Source organism: Thamnophis sirtalis, unplaced genomic scaffold (genome assembly GCF_051295495.1).
Source record: "Thamnophis sirtalis isolate CommonGarterSnake01/CBP01778 unplaced genomic scaffold, rThaSir2_p1.2 scaffold_2, whole genome shotgun sequence".
In the NCBI taxonomy this organism is placed as follows: Eukaryota; Metazoa; Chordata; class Lepidosauria; order Squamata; family Natricidae; genus Thamnophis; species Thamnophis sirtalis.
In genome coordinates this window covers 26,143,229-26,170,214 of record NW_028261382.1, presented here as the reverse complement: position 1 = coordinate 26,170,214, position 26,986 = coordinate 26,143,229, and the positions used below count along the sequence as shown (strand labels likewise).

Genomic DNA, 26,986 nt, shown 5'->3' with positions numbered 1-26,986 from the left:
TTTTACCCTATTCTACCCTACCCTACCCTACCCTACTCTAACTTTAACTCTAACTCTACTTTATTCTACTCTACTCCACTCCATTCCATTCCAAAAAGGGAGGATTTTGTTATTCGTGCCTGCCTCCTCTGTCTGGGAGACCAAAGAGTTTTGGGTCTGAAGGGAGCCTCCTTCTCTTTGGAAATAGCCAGATAGGGGGATGTTGAGGTTGTGGGCAAGATGACCGGGAAGGGGGCAGCTAATGTAAAGCGGGGGCTTTACAGATGTAAATCAGGAATCTTCAGAGCTATGCAGGCAGCCTAATAACTATAGCAGGGAGCTGAGCAAAACAAAAACTCATTGAATGCTGATGAATTGGAAAGAGACCTTGAAACACGCCCGTCTGCCTGTCCCGCCCTTGCAAGGGAAATGCAGCTTTGCAAGTAGGGGGGGGGGCATCTGTGTGTGACTGTGTTTATAGAAAAAAGTCATTATTACAGCCTCATTTTTATCTTTAGTCTGGCTGTTAGCTCAGTCGATTGGTCGAGAAGAGCATTAAAAAAATTAATGCAAAACTAGGCTCAAATGGGCAGGTAAGCTAGTTGTTTAGTTGTGTTGAACTATCTAAGGCGAGGATGTCCAAACTTGGGAACTTTAAGACTTGTGGACTTCAACTCCCAGAATTCCCCAGCTGGAGAATTCTGGGAGTTGAAGTCCACAAGTCTTAAAGTTCCCAAGTTTGGACACCCCTGATCTAAGGGGTTCCCACAGAGGAAGTGGGGGAGTCCACTTATTTTCCAAAGCACCAGAGGGTAGGGCAAGAAGCAACGGATGGAAACTAATCAAGGAGAGAAGCAACCTGGAACTAAGGAAGAATTTCCTGACAGTGAGAACCATTAATCAGTGAAATGATTAATGTTTTTCTCCAGAAGCTATGAGTGTCCCAACATTAGATTAAAAAAAAAGAGAGAGAGATTGGACGATGTTTGTCTGAAATGGTACAAGGTTTCCTGCCTGAGCAGGGGGTTGGACTAGAAGACCTCCAAGGTCCTTTCCAACTCTGCTATGCTCTTATTCTGGTCTGCAAATGCTTGTTTTGTGACCCTGCTTTGGGTTGTGAGGTTCTTTGCAAAGGGGTAACTGGGAAAGCCTTTGGCAACGTAATCCACATTTTGGGGCATCTTGGTAAAAACCCAGTATTATTAGGACCTCAAACATCTGGATTTCATTCGTCACCTGCCTGAGAAAATGGACTGTGATTAGCAAAAATGAGGCCCTTGCCAGCCCTGCAGTGCTCTGGGGATTTCACCTGGGTGGGTGAGTGGCCACAGTTTTAGTCCCATCGTGAAATAAAGTCCCTGTGCTGGGAAGGCCAAAAGAGTAGCGAGGGAGGCCGGTGGGAACATGGGATTGCTGTTATTACAGCCCTTTAATGATTCCTGGGAAGGCAAGAGGAGATGTGGACGTGCCACTGTTTGACTTCGATTTCTCTTCTCAGGATGCTTTTTTGGGGGAGTGGGGCAAGATGGGACGGGGGTCCTTCTGGGTTTTCCAGGAAGCGTCCATCATGATTAAAACATAGTTTTGGGCTTCAGCTGGTAGAGTAATGTTGATAGAAAAAGAAGAGAGGGAGAGAGAGAGAGGGAGCGGATGCTGTCTGAATGGAAATCATTCAAGTTGCAGCTGTTTTCTGCTTGTTAGTTTCAAGCCCTTCTTTGCATGGTTTAAAAGGAGGGGGAGGACGCCCTTCTGCCCCTCCCTCCCAACCACGTCCATTAAATCCTTCCGCCTGTCCTGGTGGTGGCAAACCTATGGCCCATGTGCCACAGGTGGCACACAGAGCCCTCTGTGGGCATGCCAGCCGCCACCCAACCCAGCTCCACCGCACATGGGTGTGCACCTCCCACTGCCCAGCTGGTCTTCAGTTCTCTGCCATGCATGCACTGGAGGGGCAGGGCCTTCTTTGATCTCCACAGTTTTCCCCCTCCGCAGGCGCCTCTGCATGGCAGAAATGCAAGAGAAAACTCAGGCGCACTGGAGGTAGAAACTGGAGATCAGGGAAGCCAAAACGGGGCATGGGGGTGCCACACGAGCCCCCCATTTTGGCCTCGGAAAGTCTCCTGCACTAACCAGGAAGCCAAAATGTGGTCCGGGGGGTGCATGTGTGGAGGGGCAGGGCGCATCTGCAGGGAACATGCACGCATGTGTGGGCCGCATGCATGGGGGGGCACTCAAGTTGCATTTTGGGGATTAAGGCACATGGGCGTGTATTCGTATGCTCTTTGGGCACTTGGCACCAACAAGGTCAACCATCGCTTTCGGATCCTTGTTTGTTAAGGGAAGACATCACAGTGAAAAAATTGTTCTTGCGGGATGGGCCGAAAAAGTTGCCCCACCAAGGGGGTCTTCCACGGTGGGGTAGGGGAGCAAGCAGGAGCCCAGGCGTCCTGGATCCAAGCCAGTCCCTTTTTCTTCTCTGCCAGGGTTTAATGGCCACCTGTGTCAACACGACATTGACGAATGCGCCAGCACTCCCTGCAAGAACGGAGCCAAATGTGTGGACGCACCAAATGCTTACGTGTGTGAATGCACAGAAGGTAAGCATTGGGGTGGGGGGGGTGGAGGGAGGTCAGACCAGAGGAAGCCCATTAGGGGGGCATCTGGCCAGTTTTTTTGAGTCCTGTCGGGGACAGTAACTAAGCCCCCTTCCCTGGTGGGAAAAACCTGGGGGGGGGGGGAGAATGATGGGATTTTAAGCAAGTGCAATTTGTGTTTTTTTCATTTCCGGAACACTTTTTCTTCTTTTTTCTTTTTTCTTTTATTTTAAACACATAAACAAAATAAAACATAGATTGAAACAACAAAGGAACAAAAAAGTTCCATCATAAGTTCCATATCGTTATGTCTTTACAATAGATGTTTTCCCTCCTATACATTCCTATCTTACATCCATGGTCCTCTTGTTCTTAACTTATTTACGTCTATTATTAAATATTTATACTTGGCTGTTTGCATCAGAATATCATTTTACATATAGCTACTATATCTTAGCTCAACTCTATCTTAACTTATCACTGCATCCTAACACTTCTATACATATTTTATGCTTCCCTACTTCTCCTTTCTGTCCTCTAACCATTTATACCATTTATTCCATGTAGAATAATATTCTGATTCCCCCTTTCCTTGTATTTCTTTTGTCGGTTTCCCCATCTCCACACATTCTAAAAATGTTCTTATCGCCTCGTCTTCCTCTGGGGCTACATTGTCCAAAACGTATTTTCCAATATGGGGGCAAGGGAAAGTGCAACTGAGATTCCTACCCTGATTCTGAGCTTTATTGCGGAGGGGGGAAATGGGATTTACGATCTGGATAACTGATGGGGGCATTTCTCAGGGTGGGGTGTGGCTGTTCCCTTTGATTTTCTTTCTAACTCTGTCTCGGATTAACGGGCAGGATGCTCATTGCTGATATGATATGGAGAGGACAAGAAGAAATGTGTATTTGTTGTTGCTGTGGGGAATTTTGCAAATATATCTCTAAAGAGGAAGAATGAAGGGCTGTGATTCTTCCAAATTTCAAAAGAGGTCTTGTTTGGTGACTGATGAAGCCTGCAAGGGGGGGGGAGGTGTTAAAGCTTGCTGAATGTTGCGGGAACACAGATGCCCAGGCTTCCCCTTGTCTCGTGGGTAGGCCCCGGGCCCCCGGCTGTTTACGGAAGGCAGCTTCTGGCCACATGGGTTGGGAACAGCAAAAGCATGATGCCCACATGCTGACCGAAATGATGATGAGCGGAACTCCTGTCCCGGCTCGAGTGGTTCTCTGCTCCAGCCTCAGGCAGATTGTCCGCTTCTCCAAAGTCTTCTTCAAACACGTGTCGTGTTGCTGCTCCCACCTCCTGCCCAACCGGGGGGGGGGGGGGGCTAAGGCCATCCTGAATTCAGCCTCAAGTCCAGTTACCCTCCTTAAAATCGCCCCAAGGGGCAGCCCTGAAAGAAAAGCGGGCCTAAAGGAGAAGCTGTGGCCACCTGCTTTGTTTTCCCAGGTGTCCCCAGGTTCTTCCACATGGCAGCTTCGAGTTTCCCTCAAGCGGAAACATCTTCCTGGACCTGAGGAAGAAAACAGCAGAAAAAGGGGAGGAAAACACACAATTCTCTGAGTCTGTGAGGGGGGCTGCAAAAGTTGAAGCTCTGAGCTGAGGAGGAGGAGGAGGAGGAGAAGGGGGAGAGAGGGGCCACGTCCTGCCTCCGGCCTCGGTCCGGACTTTCTCCATCCCAGCTTAAAAACGAACTGCCATTTTGGGCTAGTCAGGGAGTCCTGTCTGGGCACCGTCCCCCTCTTTTCTGGCCCCTCGTCTCCGGGCAGGAGAAAGGGTGAGCACGGGGTGGGGTGGGGTGCCGGGTGAGGGAAGCTCGAGGCGCCCTTGGACAAAACCCAGCCCGGAGCCCCCTCGCCAAACAGAGGGACTTTTGTGGGGCCGGCCGGCTGCCAGCGGCTCTTCCCTAATGAGCGTCTTGGTTGGGCGGCAGCAGCGATGAAAAGCCGCAGTGTGGGCTTCCCCATCGGGGAGGGGCAGGTGGGGGGAGTCAAAGGCCCACTTTGTCTGCCCGCTTGGCTCCCTCCCCGTCACCACCCTCCTGCTTTTGTCCGCTGGCGGGAGGAGGCGGGCGGGAGAAAGGGGCTGCTGTTGTCCTCTTTTGAATACACTGCACCCCCCCTTCCCCCACCCCCAGCCGGATCCAGACAGGCAGGGAGGATTGCCCAGAACCAGAAGAAAAGGGGTTGTGTTTGCCAGAGGACGGGGCTGCTTCCCCCCCTCCCCCCAGCACGGATCCCCAGCTGGGTCCCGTGCCCTGGCCTGGCAGCCTCCCTGCCACCCGGCCCGTCTCCTGCCCACTTGTCTCCTGCCTGCAGCATCTCTGGGGCTGCAGGGTGAGGGGAAGGCCTGCCGTGAACCCCCAAAAGCCCGAGCAGAAGCCACAGTTGGCAAGTTTGTTTGGAAGGAGGGGAGCTCGCTCTTTGGTGTGTGTCCCCCACCCCCCATTGCCCCCGAAGCTGCAAAATGCTCGGTTGCAAATGTGCCTGTTTATCTGAAACAATTGAGTTTGCTCACTCTGCCACCGCGCGACTTGCCTTGGGTACCCTGATATTGTTGCCAGCCTCTGTTCATACTTTCTGAAGGTCCCGGGGAGTGTGGGGAAAGGCAGAAAGGAGAATGGGCCTCTTCTCCAACTGCCCGCTCATTGTTCTGACCTCGGCTTCCCCAAAAAGCAGGAGGCCGAGCCCTGGTCCTGAAAAAAAGAACCTTTTATGAAACAAATGTAAATTCCTCTCATTCCCATTCAGCCAAGGCCTGGCGAACAGCCTTTCAAAGGAATATTTATAACTACAGACCTTTTCTGTCTTGGAATGCTGCCATGTCAATATTTTCCAAAGGAGGGGCTGTGCAAGGGAAGACTGGGCACAGAATCCCTGAGATTCACGGACAGATCTTCACACTCCTGAAACGATCGAACAAACTAATTGTTTGTTTGTTGTTTGTTTATTATATTTATATGCCGCTGTTTTCCCCCGAAGGGGACTCAGGGCGGCTCACAACTCAAACCAGGGAAGGGGGATACAGACAAAAAATTAAAAAATGAAACATAACAATGCATAATTTAAAACACACAACAGTCATACCATTCGAGACGGGGGCAACAGCTCTTTAGCCCCAGGCCTGTCGGAACAGCCAGGTTTTAAGGGCTTTGCGGAAGGCCTGGAGGGTGGTGAGGGTTCGAATCTCCACGGGGAGTTCGTTCCAGAGGGTCGGAGCAGCCACAGAGAAGGCTCTCCTCCGGGTAGTTGCCAGTCGACACTGGCCGGCGGATGGAATTCGGAGGAGGCCTAATCTGTGGGATTTAATCGGTCTAGTGGAGGTAATTGGCAGCAGGCGGTCTCTCAAGTACCCAGGTCCAATACCATGAAGGGCTTTATAAGTGAAGACTAGCACCTTGAAGCGTATCCGGAGACCAATAGGCAGCCAGTGCAGCTCGCGGAGGATAGGTGTTACGTGGGTGAACCGAGGTGCACCCACGATCGCTCGCGCGGCTACATTCTGGACAAGCTGAAGTCTCCGAATGCTCTTCAAGGGCTGCCCCATGTAGAGCACGTTGCAGTAGTCCAGTCTAGAGGTCACAAGGGCGCGGGTGACAGTTGTGAGGGCCTCCCGGTTCAGGTAGGGACGCAACTGGTACACCAGGCGAACCTGGGCAAATGCCCCCCTGGTCACAGCCGACAAGTGGTGTTCAAAAGTCAGCTGTGGGTCCAGGAGGACTCCCAAATTGCGAACCCTGTCTGAGGGGCGTACTGTTTGACCCCCCAGCCTGAGAGATGGAACACTTGGCCAATTAGTAGGAGGGAAACACACCAGCCACTCGGTCTTATCTGGATTGAGTACAAGCTTGTTAACCCCCATCCAGTCCCTAACAGCCTCGAGGCACTGGCACATCATGTCAACCGCTTCACTGAGTTGGCACGGGGCGGACAGATACAGCTGCGTATCGTCTGCATACTGATGGTATTTTATCCCGTGCCGTCGAATGATCTCACCCAGTGGCTTCATGTAGATATTAAACAGGAGGGGGGACAGGATCGAACCCTGCGGCACCCCATAATTCAGGGGCCTAGGGGTCGATCTCTGCCCTCCGACCAACACCGACTGCGACCTGTCCGAGAGGTAAGAGGAGAACCACCGTAGGACAGTGCCACCCACCCCCACCTCCCGCAGTCGTCGCAGAAGGATACCATGGTCGATGGTATCGAAGGCCGCAAAATTGTTTCCTGCAAAAGCCTCCTCCCCTTTTGCTCTTCTTTTATTCCCTATGGGAGGGGCCATTCACCGTCCACCTGTGACTTTACTTCCAAGTCGACCTTGATTTCTCAGCTGTTCTTGTCTTCTGGCAGCTCTGTGCATGCGCCCACTGAGAACAGGCTCCAGCTGTTCCTCTGCCTCACTCTTGCCTAGCTCCAAAGGCAGCTGATCACTATCAGATGGCCTCGTCCCCATCTCTGCCTCTGATGCAGAGCCCTCGTCCGAGCCTTCTCCAGCCTCCAGGACTGGCCCATGTTCCTCCCCAACCTCCTCACTATCCGACTCTGTTGCCAGCTCCTCTGCCGCTAGTAGGCCACAACACTCAGCCCACTCCTTTTCTTTCTCACGGACTCCCATCTTTCTGGCTGGGAACCTTAGGAGATGGAGTCCATCCTTAGGGTAAGAAAGAGCAGCGTTTGGTAGGTAGGCAACCTCCATTCCTATCTGCTGGTTTTCCAGCCATAAATAACTACGGTCAAGTGGCCAGGGATCATCCTTGGAAGCACCTGCAGGCCGGCTGAGCGCTAGAATTCATCAGCTGCTCTTCCCAGCACCCGATCTAGGGGACGAAGGATGCCCTGGTTTCTGTCGTTGGCCGCCACCTGGAAGAGAAATGCTGCTTTGCGGAACCATGTCGCAATTCTTTTGATGTTTTGCACCCTTTCCATTTCTCTGCCCCCCAGGATTTTCGGGCACTCACTGCGAGACGGACATCAATGAATGTGACCCTGACCCTTGCCACTACGGCACGTGCCGGGATGGCATTGCCACCTACACCTGCCTCTGCCAGCCTGGGTACACTGGGCGCCTTTGTGACAACAACATCAACGAGTGCCAGAGCCAACCTTGCAAGAACGGAGGCACCTGCCAGGACAGGGACAACGCCTACACCTGCTCCTGCCTGCGAGGCACTACAGGTAAGGAAAGGGCGGGGTCTTCCCTCTGGCCTTCCCACCAAAGGATGCAGCAGAGGCACCTCGGCAAATGATCTGGGCTGCCCCGTGTATTTCAGATGAAGGACAGAAGCCTCGGAGATCTTTGGGGCTGTCCCACCTCTGGTAGTTCTTGATTATTATTTTTTGAGACACCTAGAATTCAGTTTTGGTCACCACGATAAAAAAAGAGGTTGAGACTCTAGAAAGAGTGCAGAGAAGAGCAACAAAGGTAATTAGGGGACTGGAGGCTCAAACTTAGGATGAACGGTTGCAGGAACTGGGCATGGCGGGTCTAGGGAAGAGGAGGACCAGGGGAGACAGGATAGGAGTCTTCCAATATTGGAGGGGCTGCCACAGAGAGGAGGAAGAGGGTCAAGCTGTTTTCCAAGGCACCTGAAGGCCAGACAAGGAACAATGGATGGAAACTGACAAGGAGAGATTCAACCTAGAAATAAGGAGAAATTTCCTGACAGTGAGAACAATCAACCCATGGAACAGAAGTTGCCTTCAGAATTTGTGGGAGCTTCATCACTTGGAGGCTTTAGAGAAGAGACTGGCTCTGTCAGAAATGGTGTAGGGTCTCCTGTTTGGGCAGCGGGGGGCGGGGGGGGGTTGGACTAGATGACTTACAATGTCCCTTCCATTAATCTGTATATGTTTGAAGTTATGACAGATTCCTCCCCGCCCCCCAAAAGTACTGATGACCTGATTCCAAAGTTCTGATGTGGGGGAACTTTCTTAAAACAACCCTGGGATTTTTCAGAGCCCCACTCCCTGGGAAACTGAATACCAGTCTTTGGGGAGGAAGGGGGTGTTATGGTTTGGGGGTTACACTGAGATCGGAGCCCCCAGGGAGCCTCACAAATGCCTTCAGCTTCACTGGGTTCCTACCGCCACACCCTTTTACTGTTCTTTTCCGAAGGGCCCAACTGTGAGATCAACCTGGACGAATGTGCCAGCAACCCCTGTGATTATGGCAAATGTGTGGACAAGATCAATGGCTACGAATGTGCCTGTGAGCCAGGATACACAGGTGAGAGAGGATGGGAGGGAGAGATGTAAGCATGGGGGTCCCCCTTCCCTTGTGGGCTTCGTGGCCCCTGAGCAGAGGTGGGATTCAGCCAGTTTGTACCGGTTCAGGTGAACAGGTTGTTAAAATTCTGCCCAGTTCAGCTAATCCCACCACTGCCCCTGAGTCAGGATCCTCACTGCTTCCCCTCCTCTCTGCAGGGAGGATGTGCAGCATCAACGTCGACGAGTGTGAAAGCCACCCTTGCCATAACGGGGGCACCTGCAAGGATGGCATCAACGGGTTCACTTGTCTTTGCCCGGAAGGCTTCCACGACCCCATGTGCCTCTCGGAAGTGAATGAGTGCAGCAGCAACCCTTGTGTCCACGGGAGATGCCACGATGGGCTGAACGGGTGAGTGGCGGGCAAGGTTGCGCCGGGCAGGAGGGGCCGTTTGTGGTGGAAGCTTTGGGGGAATTGCTGGATGGCACCTCTCTTTGTCCTTTCTAAGTGTTTTTCTGGTGAGACCGGTCTATCGGGGCAACCTTCCCCCTGGTGTAGCCGACAAAGCAAGGAGAGCCTGTGGCCTAGAGGTTAATAAATCTGCCTAATATGCAAGCGGACCAGGTTCGAATCCCAGAAGGGTATGGCTAGCTGATGAGAGCTGAACAGCTTGAGATAGATCTATACTAGTGTCCCTTTATTTCTTTGTCGGTACATTTAAATTTGTATTTTCTAAGGGCCCTGCTGGGCCCAGAAGCCTTTCAGGAAATCAAACAAGGTGGGAGGGGATTGCTACATAGCAGCTTTAGATTCTCATTTGTTAAAATTTTTAATTGAAAGTCAGGGCAGGGAGCCAAAGGGCTGCTGGGAGCAGCGTTTTTGACTCTGATGCACAAGTTGTCCTTGGGGGAGCAAGGATGGAGTTGGGTGTTTTGCTCAGGAACAAGGAAACACAGTTTCACGCAAATGCTCAAACACAGAAGCTCACCCCCATCATGCTCTCTTAGCTCAACCTACCTCACAGGATAGTTGTGCAAGGTAGAATTGGAAGAATGAGATGAAGCCCTGGGAGCACAGATATGATTGAACTCAATACATGTCCACTTTTATAGAATGTACATACTTTAAAAATGCACAAGGGCTCTCTGTAAATGTGGGAGTTGAGGTCCATGTTTCTTAAAACCCCCAAGGTTGGGAAACCCCAAGAACGTTTATAGAATAGAATAAGAAAATTGGAATGGAATGAAATGGAACGGAACAGAACAGAATAGAATGGAATTTAGAATCGAATCGAATAATAAATGTGGAATAGAATGGAATGGAGTAGAGTAGAACAAGGATGAATGGAATGGAATGGAATGGAATAGAATAGAATAGAATAGGGATGAATGGAATGGAATAGAGTAGAACGCAGTGGTGGGATTCAAATAATTTAACAACCGGTTCTCTGCCCTAATGACTATCTGGGTAGGTGTGGCTTGGTGGTCATGTGACCGGGTGGGTGTGGCCAACTAATCACTCATGTCGCTGGGCGCTTTGCTGTCACAATGTAATAAGGGTTAACCGGAGAGGCAGTTTCTGTAAGCAGGGCAGTAAAGATTAGGCTAGAAACAACACCAGAATGTTTCCTTCCTGCCTTCCTTACAGGATTAGTCCTGCAAAGTGGAAAAAAACAAAAGGAGATTTCTTCCAACAACCAGTTCTTCAAACTGCTTAGAAAGTTACCAATCAGTTCTCCAGAATAGGTGCGAGCCGCTGAATCCCAACACTGGTAGAATGGGAATGGAGTAGAGTAGAGTAGAGTAGAGTAGAGTAGAGTAGAGTAGAGTAGAGTAGAGTAGAGTAGAGTAGAGTAGAGTAGAATAGGGATGAATGGAATGGAATAGAATAGAATAGAATAGAATAGAATAGAATAGGGATGAATGGAATGGAGTGTAGAAAACCAGCCCAATCCAATCGTTTCATGCTTTGTCTTTTGTCTCTCCTGGAATCAAAGCTACAAGTGCAATTGCGAACCCGGGCTGGAGTGGGGACAAACTGTGACATCAATAACAACGAGTGCGAGTCCAACCCCTGTATGAATGGTGGAACCTGCAAGGATATGACCAGCAGCTACATTTGCACCTGCCAGGAAGGATTCAGTGGTAAGAATCTGGACTCCCCGCCCCACTTTGCCCCTCCGAAACTCTGGTCAACTCATGACAAATTACCGTATTTTTCAGAGTATAAGACACACCTTTCCCCTCAAAATAGAGGCAAAAATCTGGGTTCCACTTATACACTGAATACAGCATTTTTGGCCTCCCGAAACCCTGTCCCCTTTGCAAAAATGGGCATGCATAGCCTTTAGGAGGCTTCCAGAGTGCTCCTGGGGCTAGGGAGGGCAAAAATGAGCAAAAAGGGCCGTTTTTGCGGCACACCCCCCCCCCAAACCCCGGGAGCATTCTACAAGCTTCCCTAAGCTATGCATATGCCCTTCTCCCCCCACCCCCCACCCTGCCCCGGCCGCGCAAATGAGGCATGCAGAGAGTTTGGGAGGCTGCAGAGTGCAAAAACTTTTTTAAAAATTTACCTCTTCAAAATCATGGTGTTCTTATACTCCGGTGCGTCTTATAGTCCGAAAAAATACGGTACTCTTCTTTTATACATTGGTCTTCAGCTTAGACTAAGCATTCAAGGAAAGAAGCGAAGCTACCATAAATAAATGCTATAAATACTATAAAGTGGTATCACTCTATATACTAAAGAAATGATCCATTGGGTTCACCATATCAAAACAACTTACCTTCTGTGTAGCCAGAATCTGAAATTAACATTTACCCAGCATGGGACTTAAGCTAAACGGTTTGGTTGAGATTGGCATAGGTTGAACTGATTGGAGTAGATTGCAGGGGTGACACCGAAATATAATTTTTATCATATTTCACCTATATCTTAAATTATTGTATCTATTCCAATTTCATTTAGACTGTATTTTATTCTAATTTCATTTTAAATTGTATTTTATCCATTTCCATTTTAAATTGCTTTTATCAAATTTTAGTAACAATTTGTTTCTGAACTCTGTACTTTGATATGGCCCAAGGACTAATCATTAGATAAAGGTTGAGATATAAATAAATACTATAAACCCTTGACTCAACTGGAAGGGTTTAGTTAACTACCTGTCCAAGAAAGTTGGCTTGGGTAGACAATCCATATTTGGGGAGGTGGGCTGTCAAAGCAGTTCATCTCAATTTTGACCCCTCCAGCTTTGGGGAAACCATCAGAAGGTCTATCTGCCCCACATTCTCAACTTTGATCATTTTAAGACCTGTGGAATTCAACTCTCAAATTGGATGGGGAATTCTGGGAGTAGAAGTCCTTAAAAGTCGCAAAGGTTGAGCAACATCGGTTTAGCCCAGTGGGTCTCAACCTTCCTAATGTCGGGACCTTTAATACAGTTCCTCATGTTGTGGTGACCCCCCCAATCATAAAATTATTTTATGTTTCGTATTTTTTTTTAAAACATATGTGTTTTCCAATGGTCTTAGGTGACCCCTGTGAAAGGGTCGTTCAACCCCCAAAGGGGCCCTGACCCACAGGTTGAGAAACATCGGTCTAGACTAAAAGTCTGTAGAGTTTCTCAGTCCTCCAGGTCATGGTTGTCCCTCCTGTTTTTCAGGAGGCAACTGGGCTTTCTTGTTTTTTCTTTGAAGACGTTTCGCTTCTCACCCAAGAAGCTTCTTCAGCTCTGACTGGATGGTGGAGAATGGAAGGATTTATGTTCCTTGCAGACAAAGCTGGTCGTTTGCATCCTTTGAGAGGGTCATTGAGGCACTTGGAGGTTTTCTCTGTGTCCTCAGGGTCACCTGAGTGGTGCAAATGATTCCTGTAGCCTGCAATTTTTGTTTCCTCTGGAAATCCGTTTCTACACCCTTCCGAGGGTCTTCATCCAAATTGCATAGCTAAATGCCTGTGGAGATTCTCAGTCCTCTAGGTCATGGTTGTCCCAAAGGTGCTTTTTAAGGAAACAACTGGACATTCTTGTTTTTTCCTTCTGAAGATGTTTCGCTTCTCATCCAAGAAGCTTCTCAGCTCTGAGAGGGGCTCCATTCCCCACCATCCTCTCAGAGCTGAAGAAGCTTCTTGGGTGAGAAGCGAAACATCTTCAGAAGGAAAAACAAGGAAGTCCAGTTGCCTTCTGAAAAAAGCACCTTTGGGACATTTCAAGTTGGGAAAGAATGTGTGGGTGGCTTTGGGGCCCCCAGATGTAGGTGGGACCTACAGATTTCCTTCCTTCCCCCAGGGACCCAACTGCCAGATCAACATCAACGAGATGTGCCTCCAACCCTTGTCTGAACCAGGGAACATGCATTGACGACGTTGCTCGCTACCAGTGCAACTGCCTCCCGCCCTACACAGGTGAGAGAGCCAACGCTTGGAGGGGCTTCAGCCAGAGAGAAATGTGGGGGTGTCCCAGAATAGCTGGGGTGGGTGGGAGCAGAAGAACAAACCTCCCACACTTCTGGTTTCACTGGCGTTTCTGTGTCGTGAAGGGAATTGGCCTCCAAGCCAACCGTCCCTCCTCGGTCTCTACTTCCAACCATAGAGATTCTGGCCACCAAACATCGTTGATCCAAAACAGCTGAGGGATCTCTGGGGGAAAGAGGGAGGTGGATTCATCCACATTCTGACCTAGGCTTCCCAAAAATGCCAAGCAGACGACTCCTCCCAATAAAACCCCTTTTTATTTAGGTTAAAGGAAATTCCTCTCCAGCAAAGTCTTTCCAGAGATTTCACAGCTACAGACCTTTCTCTGGCTTGGAGAGCTGCCAGGCTGATATCTTCCAAACTCCATGCTGTAGCAGCAATTCCTTGGCTAGAAGTCAGGAACAGATCTTCACCCAAATGAATTGAACTCATTGCTTCCTGCAAACTCCCCTCCCCTTTTGCTCCTCTTTATTTCCTCTGAGAGGGGCCATTCACCGTCCACCTGTGGCTTTACTCCCGAGTCAATCCTTGTTCCTTAGCTCTTCTCTTCCCCTGGCAGCTCTGCGCATGTGCACACTGGGAACATGCTCCAGCTGTTCTTCTGCCCCATTGATCTCTGACTCTGAAGGCAGCTGATAACTGCCTTCCATGCAGAGCCTCATCAGAGCTTCCCCAGACTCCAGGACTGGCCCAGGTTCCTCCCCAACCTCCTCACTGTCTGAGTCGGCCACCAGCTCCGCTGGCCACTAGCAGGCCACAACACCACTTCCCTAAATGTTCAGGGCAGTTGCTGAATTGTCTTCCCAGACATAGGTAGTCCTTGACTTACAACAGGTTGTTTGTGACTGTTTAAAGTAACAACAGCATTGAACACATAGACTTATGACAGCAGTCCCTAAACTTTGTGGCTTGGAGGCCGGCTGGGATGGGGCAGAAGGAACTGGGCGCATGAGCATGAGCTGCCACCCATGTGCGCATGTGCACACTTCAATTTCTGCAAGCAGTGGGCTGGCGTGCACAAGCATGCACCTCCACTTGCACAGGTTGAGCTGCATGCGCATGGGTGCACACTGGTTCGTTGCTCGCACAAGGTGTGTGTGTGTGCTGGCCCAATGCTCGTGCAGCCTGGTTCTGAATAGTCCGCAGCCTGGCAGTGGGCCACGGTCCTGGTGTTGGGGACCCCTGATTTATGACCATTTCCCACCCTTATGACATTGCAGCATCCCCAGGGTCACGTGATTGGAAATTCAGTAATGCTTGGTGGCTGACTGGTATTTATGACGGTCACAGTGTCCCGCAGTCACGCAATCCCCTTTTGCGACTTTCCGATGAGCAAGGTCAATGGGGGAGCCCGATTCACTTAACAACCGGTGTTATTAACTTAAACAGCTGCAGGGGTTTCACTTAACAACCTGTCGCAAAACTCACTTAACAAGTGTCTCCCATGGCAGTGGAAATTTTGGCCTCGATTGTTGTGGTCGTAAGTTGAGGACCCCCATTATCTGATGCCCACTCTCTGAGCTCGTTTGCTTCCTGCCTCAGACAGGACCTCCCCCCCCCCACCTTCCCCGATAAGGAGACGTGATGGGGAAAAATTCACGCGGAAGCCTCCGCTGTTTTCCTCCCTCCGAACGTTAGGATGGAAAGTCATTGGGTTTGCTTCTTCCCCTCGGAGGTTTCCACCCACGCCCTTCTCAGTCGCCCACCTCAGATTTTCCCTCGGGCAAACATCCAGGCAGGGGCTGGACTCGATGACTTACAAGGTCCCTTCCAATTCTGTTATTCTGTTATTTATCTCCCACCCACCCACCCCCTTTTGGGCAAGGAACCCTTTTCCTCTTTTTGCAACCTTCTCCCGCTGGCCAAAGGCCCCGCGCCCCATCCCCAGCGCTCGGAGAGGCTCTTTTTCGGCCCCTCCGGCCATTTCCTGCTTCCTCCTCCTGCTGCGCAAAACGGCAACCTCTGGACAATGGGAGGAAGCCCTAGACTTTCCTGCCTTGGCTGGTTGCTGGAGAAACAACCCAGGAGATTTTGGGGGTGGTGTGTGTGTGTGTTTGTGTGTGAGCCCAGAGAAGGTTCTGAAAACAGAAAGAAGTCTCTGTTAGTAAACAGGAAAGGAAGGCTGGGCAAGGGGTTTTTCTCCCTGCCTCCTGGTCCAGGGGAGGGTTGCCCATAGGTGGCTCTGGAGGGTGCAGTTTGGACAACTGCCGTCCACAGTGTGGATGAATTCCTTCCCCAAGGAAAAAAGCATCTTGGAAGCTGGAAGAGACACCTACAACAATAGAGAAAAAAGGAAGAGAGGGGGAGGGGAGGGGAAGAGGAGGGGAGGAAGACAGAGGAGAGGAAGGGAGAGAAGGAGAGAGGAGAGGGAGAGGGAGAGGAAAAGAGAGGAAGAGGAGGGAAGGAAGATAGAGGAGAGGAAGATGAAAGGGAGAAGGAAAGAAGGAGAGAGGGCAGGAAAGGGAAGAGGAGGAGAGGAGGGAAAGAAGAAAGAGGTAAGGGAGAGGAGGGTGGAAGGGAGAGAAAGAGAAGGAGAGAGGGTAGGAAGGGGAAGAGAGGAGGAGAGGAGAGGAAGAGGAGGGAAGGAAAATAGAGGAAGATGGAAGGGAGAATATAGCAATAGCAGTTAGACTTATATACCGCTTCATAGAGCTTTCAGCCCTCTCTAAGCGGTTTACAGAGTCAGCATATTGCCCCGAACAATCCGGGTCCTCATTTTACCCACCTCGGAAGGATGGGAGGCTGAGTCAATCTTGAGCTGGTGAGATTTGAACAGCCGAACTGCAGAACTGCAGTCAGCTGAAGTAGCCTGCAGTGCTGCATTTAACCACTGCGCCACCTTGGCTCAAGCGAAGGAGAGAGGGCAGGAAGAGGAAGAGGAAGAGTAGGGGAGAGGAAATGGAAGAAGGAAGGGAAAGGAGAGAGGAAGGAAGAAAGTAGAGAAGGGAGGGAGGGAGAAAAGAAAGGAAAAGAAGGTGGTATCAAAACAGGTGAGGAATGTAAACAAAGCAGCCCAAATGGTATATTATAACTCTGTAAATGGAATGACAAATGCATAACGAAGGTAAAAAGGAATAATAACTATGTGGACGTATACCTATAATTGTATATAGAGAACAAAATATTAAAAACTTTTTTAAAAAGTCCCTTGGGGAGGTCCAGAAGGGAGATGGGGGTGGGGACTTCTCATCGCCAGAGTCCATTGGGCAGGAATCTGTAGGAAGTCCGTTATCTCCACTGCCTGACTTCTCACTCGCGCACACTTGCGCCCCAGATCCAGCCAAGGGCCTCCTGGGTGACAGGATGGAGCGTAAACGGCCTCCGTGCCACGTCGGGGGGCCATGGGCTGCAGCCAACCCGATTTTTTCTTTCCAACTGCAGGTCTCACCTGCCAGGAGGTGCTGGCGCCCTGCGCGGATGGTCCCTGCAAGAATGGGGGGCAGTGCAGAGAGTCGGAGGACTACGAGAGCTTTTTGTGCACCTGCCTTCCGGGCTGGCAAGGTACGAGGAAGGGGGCCTCGGGGCCTTGCACGCACACCCACACTCACCCACGCATCCTTTGGGGTTCTGAGGTGCAACCATTCAGGCAGCCAAGGGCAGACTTCGGAAAGACGATCTAGGGAGAGAAAGGGAGGGACATCCCGGAGCTGGTAGGGGGAGAATCTTGACTGCATTTTGTTGGAAACAATTGCAATAGAGCTTAGACTTATATGCCGCTTCACAGTGCTTTCTCTAAGCGGTTTACAGAGTCAGCCTATTTTCCCCAACAATCTGGGTCCTCCTTTTAACTGACCTCAGAAGGATGGAAGGCTGAGTCAATCTTGAGCCGGTCAGGATCGAACTCCTGGCAGTGAGCAGAATTAGGCTGCAATGTTCCATTCCAACTACTGTAACACCACGGTCCATCATTCCTTCCTTCTTTCCTCCCTCCCTCCCTCCCTCCCTCCCTCCCTCCCTCCCTCTGATGTTAAATGGTATATCCCTGCTCTGCATATCTTCAGGCAGGTATAAGACGCACCTTTTTCCCTCAAAAAAGAGGGTGAAAATCTGGGTGCATCTTATATACTTAATACAGCATTTTTGCCTCCTGAAACCCTGCCCCCTTTGCAAAAATGGATGTGCCCCCCCCCCGCTCCCCAGGAGCACTCTATAAGCCTTCTAAAGGCTATCAATGCCCTTTTTTTGACAAAAAGGGGGCCATTTTCACAAAAAAATGAGCCATTTTTTGTTCGTCCCCCCCCCCCCCTGGAGCATTCTACAAGCCTCCTAAGGGCTATTCATGCCCATTAAAAAAAAACGGGTTGTTTTGGGGAGGTTTGCAGAGTGCAAAAACTTTTTTTTTTAATTTGCCTCTTCAAAACCTTGGTGCGTCTTATACTCCGAAAAATACAGTACACAGCCTGGGAAATTCTGGGCATTGATATCCACCCAACTGGGAGCCTCCTGCATTTGAGCTAATTAACGGGGTTAAATAGTCATAAACTTAGATATCTCCAACTTAGGGTAACGTTTCCTTTCCAGACTGGGGAAAAACAATGACGACGAATCCTCCCAGTCAGCAATGAATGGTTTTTACAGCCTGGGTGGAAATGCCTTTGAGCCTCCCAACCCCGAATTTTGATCCCTCCCCCTAGCTGCAGGAATTCCATTTTTTTATATGAACTGTACATACATGGAGACGGCAAGTCTAAACCATTAGCTGAAGCTTAATTAACGGTTTCTCAATCCTAATTGGTCTTCATTAGCTGGCTAATTAATTAAAAACCTCAGAAGAGCTCTGCTGGATTATGGTCCCATAGTAACCAGGCAGAAGTCCTCAAGTATAGAGAAAATTGTCTCTTTTTCCACTTCACGGTCAAACTAGGAATCGTGGCTACCTTTGTTCCGTCATCCTATCTCAGTAGGTGACTCTGTCTCTAATGGCTATAAACTCCACCATTTAAGTTCTTTCTGGCCTTAATGAATTAGTTTTCACTTCTCTTTCTTCCTGTAGTCTTGGTAGTCTGACCCTGGGTGTTTTCAGTCCTCACACGTATATGTTATTGCGGTTTATTGCTGTGTCTTAATTAGTTTCCTGCTTGATATTAATCAGTTCAGGCGTTTTATGGAATTTTTATTTTGCTCAAATCGATGTTGGGCATTTTGCTCAAATCGATGTTGGGCATAAGTCATGATGAGGAGGGGCCTCAAGGTATTTTAAAGAGACAGAGGGCAAAGTTGGCCAAGAAGGAACAATAAATATGAGCCAGCAGTGTGTGGCGGCAGCCCAAAAAGCTAATGCAATCCTAAATTGCATTAACAGAGGTATACAATCAAGATCAAGAGAGGTACTAATCCCACTCTATAAAGCTTTAGTAAGGCCACATCTGGAATTCAGCATCCAGTTTTGGTCACCAGACTATAAAAAAGATGTTGAGACTCTAGAAAGAATGCAGAGAAGAGCAACCAGGATAATGAGGGGTCTGGAGGCTGAAACATATGATGAACAGTTGCAGGAACCGGGCATGGCCAGTCTAGGGAAGAGAAGGATCAGGGGGACAAGATAGCAGTCTTCCAATATTTGAGGGGCTGCCACAGAGAGGAGGGTCAAGCTGTTTTCCAAAGCCCCCGAAGGCCAGACAAGGAACAATGGATGGAAAGTGACCAAGGAGAGATTCAATCTGGAAATAAGGAGAAATTTCCTGACAGTGAGAACAATCAATGGAACGGAAGTTGCCTTCGGAAGTCATGGGAGCTTCATCCCTGGAGGCTTTCAAGAAGAGACTGGACTGCCATTTGTCAGAAATGGTGTAGGGTCTCCTGCCTGGGTGGGGGTTGGACTAGATGACCTCCAAGGTCCCTTCCAACTCTGTTAATCTACATTCATTGAAAGAGAGGTTGCCTTCGGAAGTTGTGGGAGTTTCAGCCCTGGAAGCTTTCAAGAAGAGACTGAACTGCCCTCTGTTAGAAATGGTGTAGGGCCTCCTGCTTGGGCTGGGGGGTGGACTAGATGACCTACAAGGTTCCTTCCAACTCTGTTTATCTGTATCTGTATCTCTGCCCTTCAGGGAAGAGCAGACACTGAATGGTTTTAGAGATGAGCGAAGCGGACATTTTCCACAGTCCTATTTCTCTCTCTCTCCCCTTCCCTTCTCAGGGCAAACCTGTGAGATTGACATCAACGAGTGCGTCAAGAGCCCCTGTCGGAATGGCGCCACGTGCCAAAACACCAACGGGAGCTACCGCTGCCTGTGCAAAGCTGGTTTCACAGGGGACAGCTGTGAAACTGACATCGATGACTGTCAACCCAGTAAGAATCTCAGTGAGCCTGGGGAACAAACTCCCAGTCAGGGTCCGTCCTGATTGAGCTGGGAGGGTGGGGGGGCAGCCGGGCAGCCGATCTGGTGCCTTTCAAAACTGCTCTTTCAAGGGAGAAAACTGCCCCCTCCCCTTATCATCTGGGCAGGCAGGAAAGTCTCTCAGGCCAGCTGCTGGGGAAGGTTGGTTTGTGGGGGAAGGGGAAGAGGCTGTCTACCTTTGCAAAAGGGCTCAGTGGCTAAGACGCTGAGCTTATCAATCAGAAAGGTCAGCAGTTCGAGGGTTCAAATCCCTAGCACCGCGTAATAGAGGGAGCTCCCATTACTTGTTCCAGTTTCTGCCAACCTAGCTACTTGCATGTAAAAAATGCAAGTAGGAAAATAGGAACCACCTTTGGTGGAAAGGGAACGGTGTTTCATGCACCTTCGGCGTTGGGTCATGCCGGCCACATGACCCTGGAGAAGTCTTTGGACAGTGCTGGCTCTTCGGCTTTGAAACGGAGATGAGCACCGCCCCCTAGAGTCGAGAACGACTAGCGCATATGTGCTAGGGGAACCATTACCTGCCTTTGCAAAGAGGTGGAGTGGGGGCATCCCTTTGCTTCTTATTCCAGAAACCCAGGGTCATGGATTTAAATTCCTGGAAGGCAGATTATGCTAGAAGCAGGGACCCAGAGGCGTGGGGGTCACCTTCACGGGGGTTTGGGGTTGGGGTAGCAGTTGTTGAAGAGGGCATGGACAGGGATATTACTGCACTCCTTGGGAGAGCGCCCCACCATCCCCCTCCCCTCCTCCTGGTGCTGCGAATGTGATGCCAGTCTGCTTCTCTCTCCCCCCACCCCCAGATCCCTGCCACAATGGGGGCTCCTGTTCTGACAGCGTGAACGGCTTCTCCTGCAACTGCCTGGCGGGCTTCCAGGGCCCCGAATGCCAGGAAGACGTGGACGAATGTGCCAGCGACCCCTGCAAGAACGGGGCCAACTGCACGGACTGCGTCAACAGCTACACCTGTACCTGCCCGTCGGGCTTCAGTGGGATCCACTGTGAGCACAACACCCCAGACTGCACGGAGAGGTAAGTTGACCCAGAATGGGCCTTTTCAATCATGACAATTTAAAGGTTCCAGAAATTCCCAGCCAGCCATGAACTCTGGGAGTTGAAGTCTACCCGTCTTCAGCTTGTCGAGGCTGAGAAACATTGATCTGGGATGGGCCCGATGGATCGAAACAGACCCCTCCTGACCCTGGTCCTTCCGTTTCATGTAAGGTCCAGCATCTCTGAAGCCAGGGGTGTGGGTGGGTGACTCTCTCTGTCATGGTAGTGATTTAACAGCTGACCAGGTGCTATGATGATGCACTGATGTAATGATGAGAATGAGTCAGGAAGGTTTTCGGCTGTTATCCCTTTAAGAGCCTGTATAATAATAAGAAGCCCTGTTAGGGTGTGCCGTGTTTTTTTCCCTGCTGTAATTGCTGTTTGTTTGACTTCTGCCTATAGTACATGTATGTATAGTATATGTTCTTTTGTAGATAAGACCAATATTTATTACGAACCTCTGTTTGCTGTTATTGCTCCTGGGTTGTCTCACCTAGCAAAGCTGTACGTACTCTGACGCTCTCTTCCTCCCATCACTCAGCTCCTGCTTCAACGGGGCCACCTGTGTGGATGGCATCAACACCTTCACATGTGTCTGCCCACCCGGCTTCACTGGCATTTATTGTGAGCACGACATTAACGAGTGCGACTCCAGACCCTGCATGAATGGGGGGACTTGCCAGGACAGCTACGGAACTTACAAATGCACCTGCCTGCAGGGATACACTGGACTCAATTGCCAGGTAACCCTCAATTCTGCTTCCTGCTCCAGGTGGAATATTCGCTTTGGATTTTCAAGGAGGGAGGCAGGCAGGCAAGCAGGCAGGCAGTTCTCGTTCAGTGCCCCAACTGGTTCGGGCAATGTGGTAACTAAGCGAAGTGGTTGCTAGCCAGTCTCACTTCAGCTTTTCTTTGCTGTACAGACTTGCAAAGGTCTCAAATGCAATGGTAAGAAAGAAATAGGAATAGAATAGAGAGTATAGCATATAGATTAGAATATAGATGATAGAATGTAGAATATAGAATAGAATAGAATAGAATATAGACAATAGAATATAGATGATAGAATGTAGAATGTAGAATGTAGAATAGAATAGAATATAGACAATAGAATATAGATGATAGAATATAGAATATAGCATGTAGAATATAGAATAGAATAGAATAGAATAGAATAGAATAGAATAGAATATAGACAATAGAATATAGATGATAGAATATAGAATGTAGAATATAGAATAGAATAGAATATAGACAATAGAATATAGATGATCGATGATAGAATATAGAATATAGCATGTAGAATATAGAATAGAATAGAATAGGGATATGGAATAGAATTCTTTGTTGGCCAAGGCTGATTGGACACACAAGGCATTTGTCTTTGGTGCATAAGCTCTCATTGTACATAAGAGCTATAAGTGATAAATCATGGTCATAGTCATCATAAAAATACATTCATCATAAATAATAAAAGACAACACTTAGAATGAACGTGAATCGTACAAGGAAACCAAATAAAAGAGGATAGCTCCCACTTTCCGTCACCGTCAGCATCTCTCGGGGACCGTCCCTCCCGGGGGTCGCTCTCTGCTTCCGCTTAGCTCCAGCACCCATGGGGGCAGCTCTTCCGTACCTTCACCCCATGCGCCGTCCTCTTCCCGCCTTCTCTGCAGAGCCTGGTCAACTGGTGCGACTCGTCTCCCTGTAAGAACGGAGGGAAGTGCTGGCAGATCAGCAATCACTACCGCTGCGAGTGCCCGAGCGGCTGGACCGGCCTGTACTGCGATGTACCCAACGTCTCTTGCGAGGTGGCCGCACGACGGCAAGGTGGGTCTCCTTCCTGACCTCGGGGGAACTTCCAGAACTCTGGCCAACTCCCCTTGAGGTCTTCTCCATGATGGGGACCCTCCTGTATGGACCGTTGGGTGAGTGGGGGATTGTCCTTGGGCCCGAGACCACAAAAGGGCAAGGAACAAGAAAGGCTTGGGGCCGGACACTTTGGCCGGGTTGTTTTGCTCCCATCCCCCCTTACTACCTGCCCCGTCCCGGCCTGCCACACATGTCCAATGGCTTCCCTCTTGCAGGACTGGACGTGGCTCGCCTGTGCAGAAACTCCGGCCTCTGCGTGGACAGGGGCAACACCCACTTCTGCCACTGCCAGCCTGGCTACACAGGCAGCTACTGTGAAGAGCAGGTGGACGAGTGCTCCCCCAACCCTTGCCAGAACGGGGCCACCTGCACGGACTATCTGGGCGGCTATTCCTGCGAGGTAGGCTTTCCCGACTAGGAAGGATGCGGGCCGGTGGGTTTTCGTGGCCGCCGGGCATGGGGGCCGCTTTCAGGAAGGCAGGATTTCAACCTGCTGCTACCCAGGGTCAGGTTGGGGAGGTGCCTTGCGAGGGACACAAGGCCCTTCCCAAGTGACATTCGGAGTCAGATGCCCTGGCCCTACCTGTGGCAGGACAGCCTGGCTTTGCTGCTCGCTCAGAGGTGTCTCCTCCTCCTCCTCCTCCTCCTCCTCCTCCTCCTCCTCCTCCTCCTCCTCCTCCTCCTCCTCCTCCTCCTCAGAAGTGTCTTCTTCTCAAAGTCTATTCCACATGATCTTCACTTATCCTTACTGAACATTTTCCATTATCTAATTAAATACTCTGTTCAATCTTGCCTATAGTTAGTTAATAATATCAGCTATTATAAACATTGTCCTCTATTATATTCATTATTTAATTACACACTTATTTCATCATTATTTACATATCTTCCTCAATTCTAAATTTCTAACTTCTGCTTCTGTTTTCTGTCCATTGATAGGATAATTCCCAAGTTAAAAAGTATTCTGTTTCCCCCTTATCCTTAATTTTCAATGTTTAATCTATCCATTTCAGCACATTCTAATATTTTCTTTATTACATTTTCCTCTGTAGGTGTATTTTCATTTCACCCCCAATTTTGTGTATATACAATTCTCGCTGCTGTTGCCACAGGTAGAATTAAATATGAATTTCTTTTATTATATTTCTCCAGTAAGAGGGAAAGTCTGTCTGCTTCTTCCTTTGCAGTGCGTGGCCGGCTACCACGGGCGAAATTGCTCGGAGGAGATCAAGGAATGTCTTTCTCATCCCTGCCAAAATGGCGGCACTTGCATTGATCTGCTCAACACCTACAAATGCTCTTGTCCCCGTGGAACTCAAGGTAGGAGCCTCCAGCAAGCCCGGCAGGGAGAGAGGATACTACAGGGGTGGGATTGGAAATTTTTAGCAATTAGTTCTCTGCCCAGTTGCTGGGTGTGTGTGTGGCCATGGGGAGCGTGGCCTCCTCTGCCTCCTCACGTCGGGGGTGGGAGAGTTTTCACCCTCCGCAGGATCCAGAGGCTTTCCTTGAGCCCCCAGGAGGGCGAAAATGGCCTCTCCCGGGTTCCGGAGGCCCTCCGGAAGCTGGAAATGGGCCCGTTTCCGGAGTTCCAGAACTTCCGGGTGGTGTGTTTTGCCTCTGTGTGGGTCCTGTACTTAACCTGGCATGATGAACGGGCCATGTGGAGACTCCTGGGAAGGGCAGTTTGGGCGGGGCCAGCCAGTCCTTGCAACAACCAGTTCGGCGGACCAGTCCGAACCGGCTGAATCCCACCCCTGGATCTAGAGCCTTGCTCAGCTCAGCTGATCGGTTCCTGCAGGACTGAGTCAAAACAGTCAAACAGTCTCTGCCACTTTGACTTCTTTTGGCTCCGCCCCTGTGTGGAAACCAGCTCGGTTTGGATCCCATTTCTGGGTTCGGCTTTTTGCAGATTGAGAAGGGAGGGGGGCTAAGGTGGAGGGGAGGGGGCTGCATCTTAGGAGTTTGGGTCTGTGTCCCCAAATTGGGAGAGGTGATGTATGTCTCCCTCTGGTGGTGAGAGTTGGCCATGCACCTTTTCAAAATTGGATAACTTATTTGTCCAAGATGGTTATGAGGGGGTTGGACTAGGAGACCTTCAAGGTCCCTTCCAGCCCCAGGATCCTGTCAATTAATTTGGTTTCCTCCACTGGGGTTCCAGTAATGCGTAAAGGCTGCGGGGGAAACAAATTGGGTGAGATGGTAGCCTGGAATCGAAGAGAGCAGCTGATTTTAGTTTGATATACAAAGAAAAGCTGGGTTGGACCTAACTTGTATTTGGATGGGAGACTACCAGGGTATCCCAGGGACGTAGGCAAGAGCTGAGGTGGCGTAGTGGTTAGAGTGCAGGACTGCAGGCTCCTTCTGCTGCCTGCCGGCTGCCTGCAATTTGGCAGTTCAAATCTGACCAGGCTCAAGGTTGACCCAGCCTTCCGGTCAGGGTTCCAAATAGCATCCAAAAGTAAATCAGAATACAAGGCAAAATATTCCTCAAAATTCCCATTTATGAAGAGAGCCATGTTGGCACATCTGGGAAAACCCGAATCTGAAAGCTTCTCGGTTTTCCCCACTAGAGTGCAAAGTTCAAGATCTTGCTCAACACAAGTCCATCCCATGGTCCAATCTCCCACTGCCATGCTGGCAGTTCCACCCATCCAGTTCCAGTCAGGTGCAGAGGTACAAAGACAAAGGATGACCTTGGCTTTCTAGGAAGAATTTTGTTATGGCTACATATCATCTAACTCCATACAATCCCCCTCCCATTTTCCCACAAGAGTAAATGCATAGTAGAACAATAGAAAGTGTGGCAGGCCAAAGACCCAAAAGAAAAGATGGCTGCAGGCCTGACACTTCTGTCCTTGGGAGGTGGGTAAAATGAGGACCCAGATTGTTGGGGGCTGACTCTGTAAACCGCTTAGAGAGGGCTGGAAAGCACTGTGAAGCGGTAGATAAGTGCTATTACTATCCCGGGAAAAAGCAAGGGGAATGCACTTCTCCATTGCCACTAAAAAGACATGGAAAAATCGTTGGGCCAGCTTGGGCTCAAGCGTGGACAATTGGCCACTTACACTTGGTATTCCAGTGTTTCCCAACCTCGCCAGCTTAACGACTTCAGCTCCCAGAATTCTGCTGGCTGGAGAATCCTGGAAGTTGAAGGCCCCCCCACCCTGAAGCTGCTGAGGAAGGGAAAACACGACATTCCTCGGCTCTCCCAAAATAGGGAGGCTGTGAGTTGGTTTTACGCGGTGGCTGGTAAGCCTCAGAAATGAAGCAGTGCATAAATTAATGGGGAGGTGAACTGATTGGCTCCCCCTCACACACACCCCAGGCGTCCACTGCGAGATCAACATTGATGACTGCAGCCCTGCCACCGACCCCCGGAGCCAGACCCCCAAGTGCTTCAACCACGGAAAGTGCATTGACAAGGTGGGGGGCTACAGCTGCATCTGCCTGCCAGGCTTCGTTGGGGAGCGCTGTGAGGGGGACGTCAACGAGTGCCTCTCGAACCCCTGCGACCCGCGAGGGACCCAGAACTGTGTGCAGAGAGTCAACGATTACAAGTGTGAATGCCGCCCGGGATACACAGGTGAGGGCCAAGGGCGAGTTGGGCTAAAAAAGTTGGGAGGGCAGCATCCTCCCTCCCTCCTTTCCTTCCTCTTATTCTCAATTCCTTTCTTCCTTCTCATTTCTTTCTTTCCTCTCTTTCTCATTTTCTTCATTCCTTCGTTCCTTCCTTCCTCTCATTCTCAATTCCTTTCTTCCTTCTCATTTCCTTCTTTCCTTCTTCCTTCTCATTTCCTTCCTTCCTCTCATTCTCATTTTCTTCCTTCCTTCCTTCCTTCCTTCCTTCCTTCCTTCCTTCCTTCCTTCCTTCCTCTCATTCTCAATTCCTTTCTTCCTTCTTCCTTCTCATTACTTTCCTTCCTTCCTATCATTCTCATTTTCTTCCTTCCTTCCTCATTCTCAATTCCTTCCTTCCTTCTCATTTCTTTCCTTCCTCATTCTCATTTCTTCCTTCCTTCCTTCCTTCTTTCTTCCTTCCTCTCATTCTCAATTCCTTCCTTCCTTCTTCCTTCTCGTTTCCTTCCTTCTTCCTTCTCATTTCTTTCCTTCCTTCCTTCCTTCCTCTCATTCTCATTTCCTTTCTTCCATCCCTCCCTTCTTCCTTCTACATTCTCATTTCCTTCCTTCCTCTCATTCTCATTTCCCTCCTTCCTTTCATTCTCCTTTTCTTCCTTCTTTCCTTCCTTCTTCTCATTCTCATTTCCTTCCTTCCGTCCTTCCGTCCTTCCCTCCTCATTCTCAATTCCTTCCTTCCCATTTCTTTCCTTCCTTCCTCTCATTCTCATTCTCATTTCTTTCCTTCCTTCCTTCCTTCCTTCCTTCCTTCCTTCCTTCCTTCCTTCCTTCCTTCCTCTCATTCTCATTTCCTTTCTTTCATCCTCCCTTCTTCCTTCTACATTCTCATTTCCT

General features: G+C 49.7%; 1 protein-coding gene across 1 annotated transcript in view; it reads left to right on the top strand.

Annotated features, from left to right (window-relative positions):
• Positions 1-26,986, top strand: part of NOTCH1 (notch receptor 1) — a 110,829-nt gene that overhangs the window by 63,680 nt on the left and 20,163 nt on the right. The window contains 16 exon segments of the mRNA XM_087704507.1: positions 2,463-2,576; positions 7,517-7,750; positions 8,691-8,801; positions 8,999-9,191; positions 10,777-10,807; positions 10,810-10,927; positions 13,073-13,098; positions 13,100-13,184; positions 16,635-16,754; positions 19,390-19,542; positions 20,395-20,623; positions 21,186-21,387; positions 22,321-22,474; positions 22,732-22,916; positions 23,704-23,836; positions 25,842-26,099. Of these exon segments, the coding sequence (XP_087560633.1) occupies positions 2,463-2,576; positions 7,517-7,750; positions 8,691-8,801; positions 8,999-9,191; positions 10,777-10,807; positions 10,810-10,927; positions 13,073-13,098; positions 13,100-13,184; positions 16,635-16,754; positions 19,390-19,542; positions 20,395-20,623; positions 21,186-21,387; positions 22,321-22,474; positions 22,732-22,916; positions 23,704-23,836; positions 25,842-26,099 (2,346 nt within the window).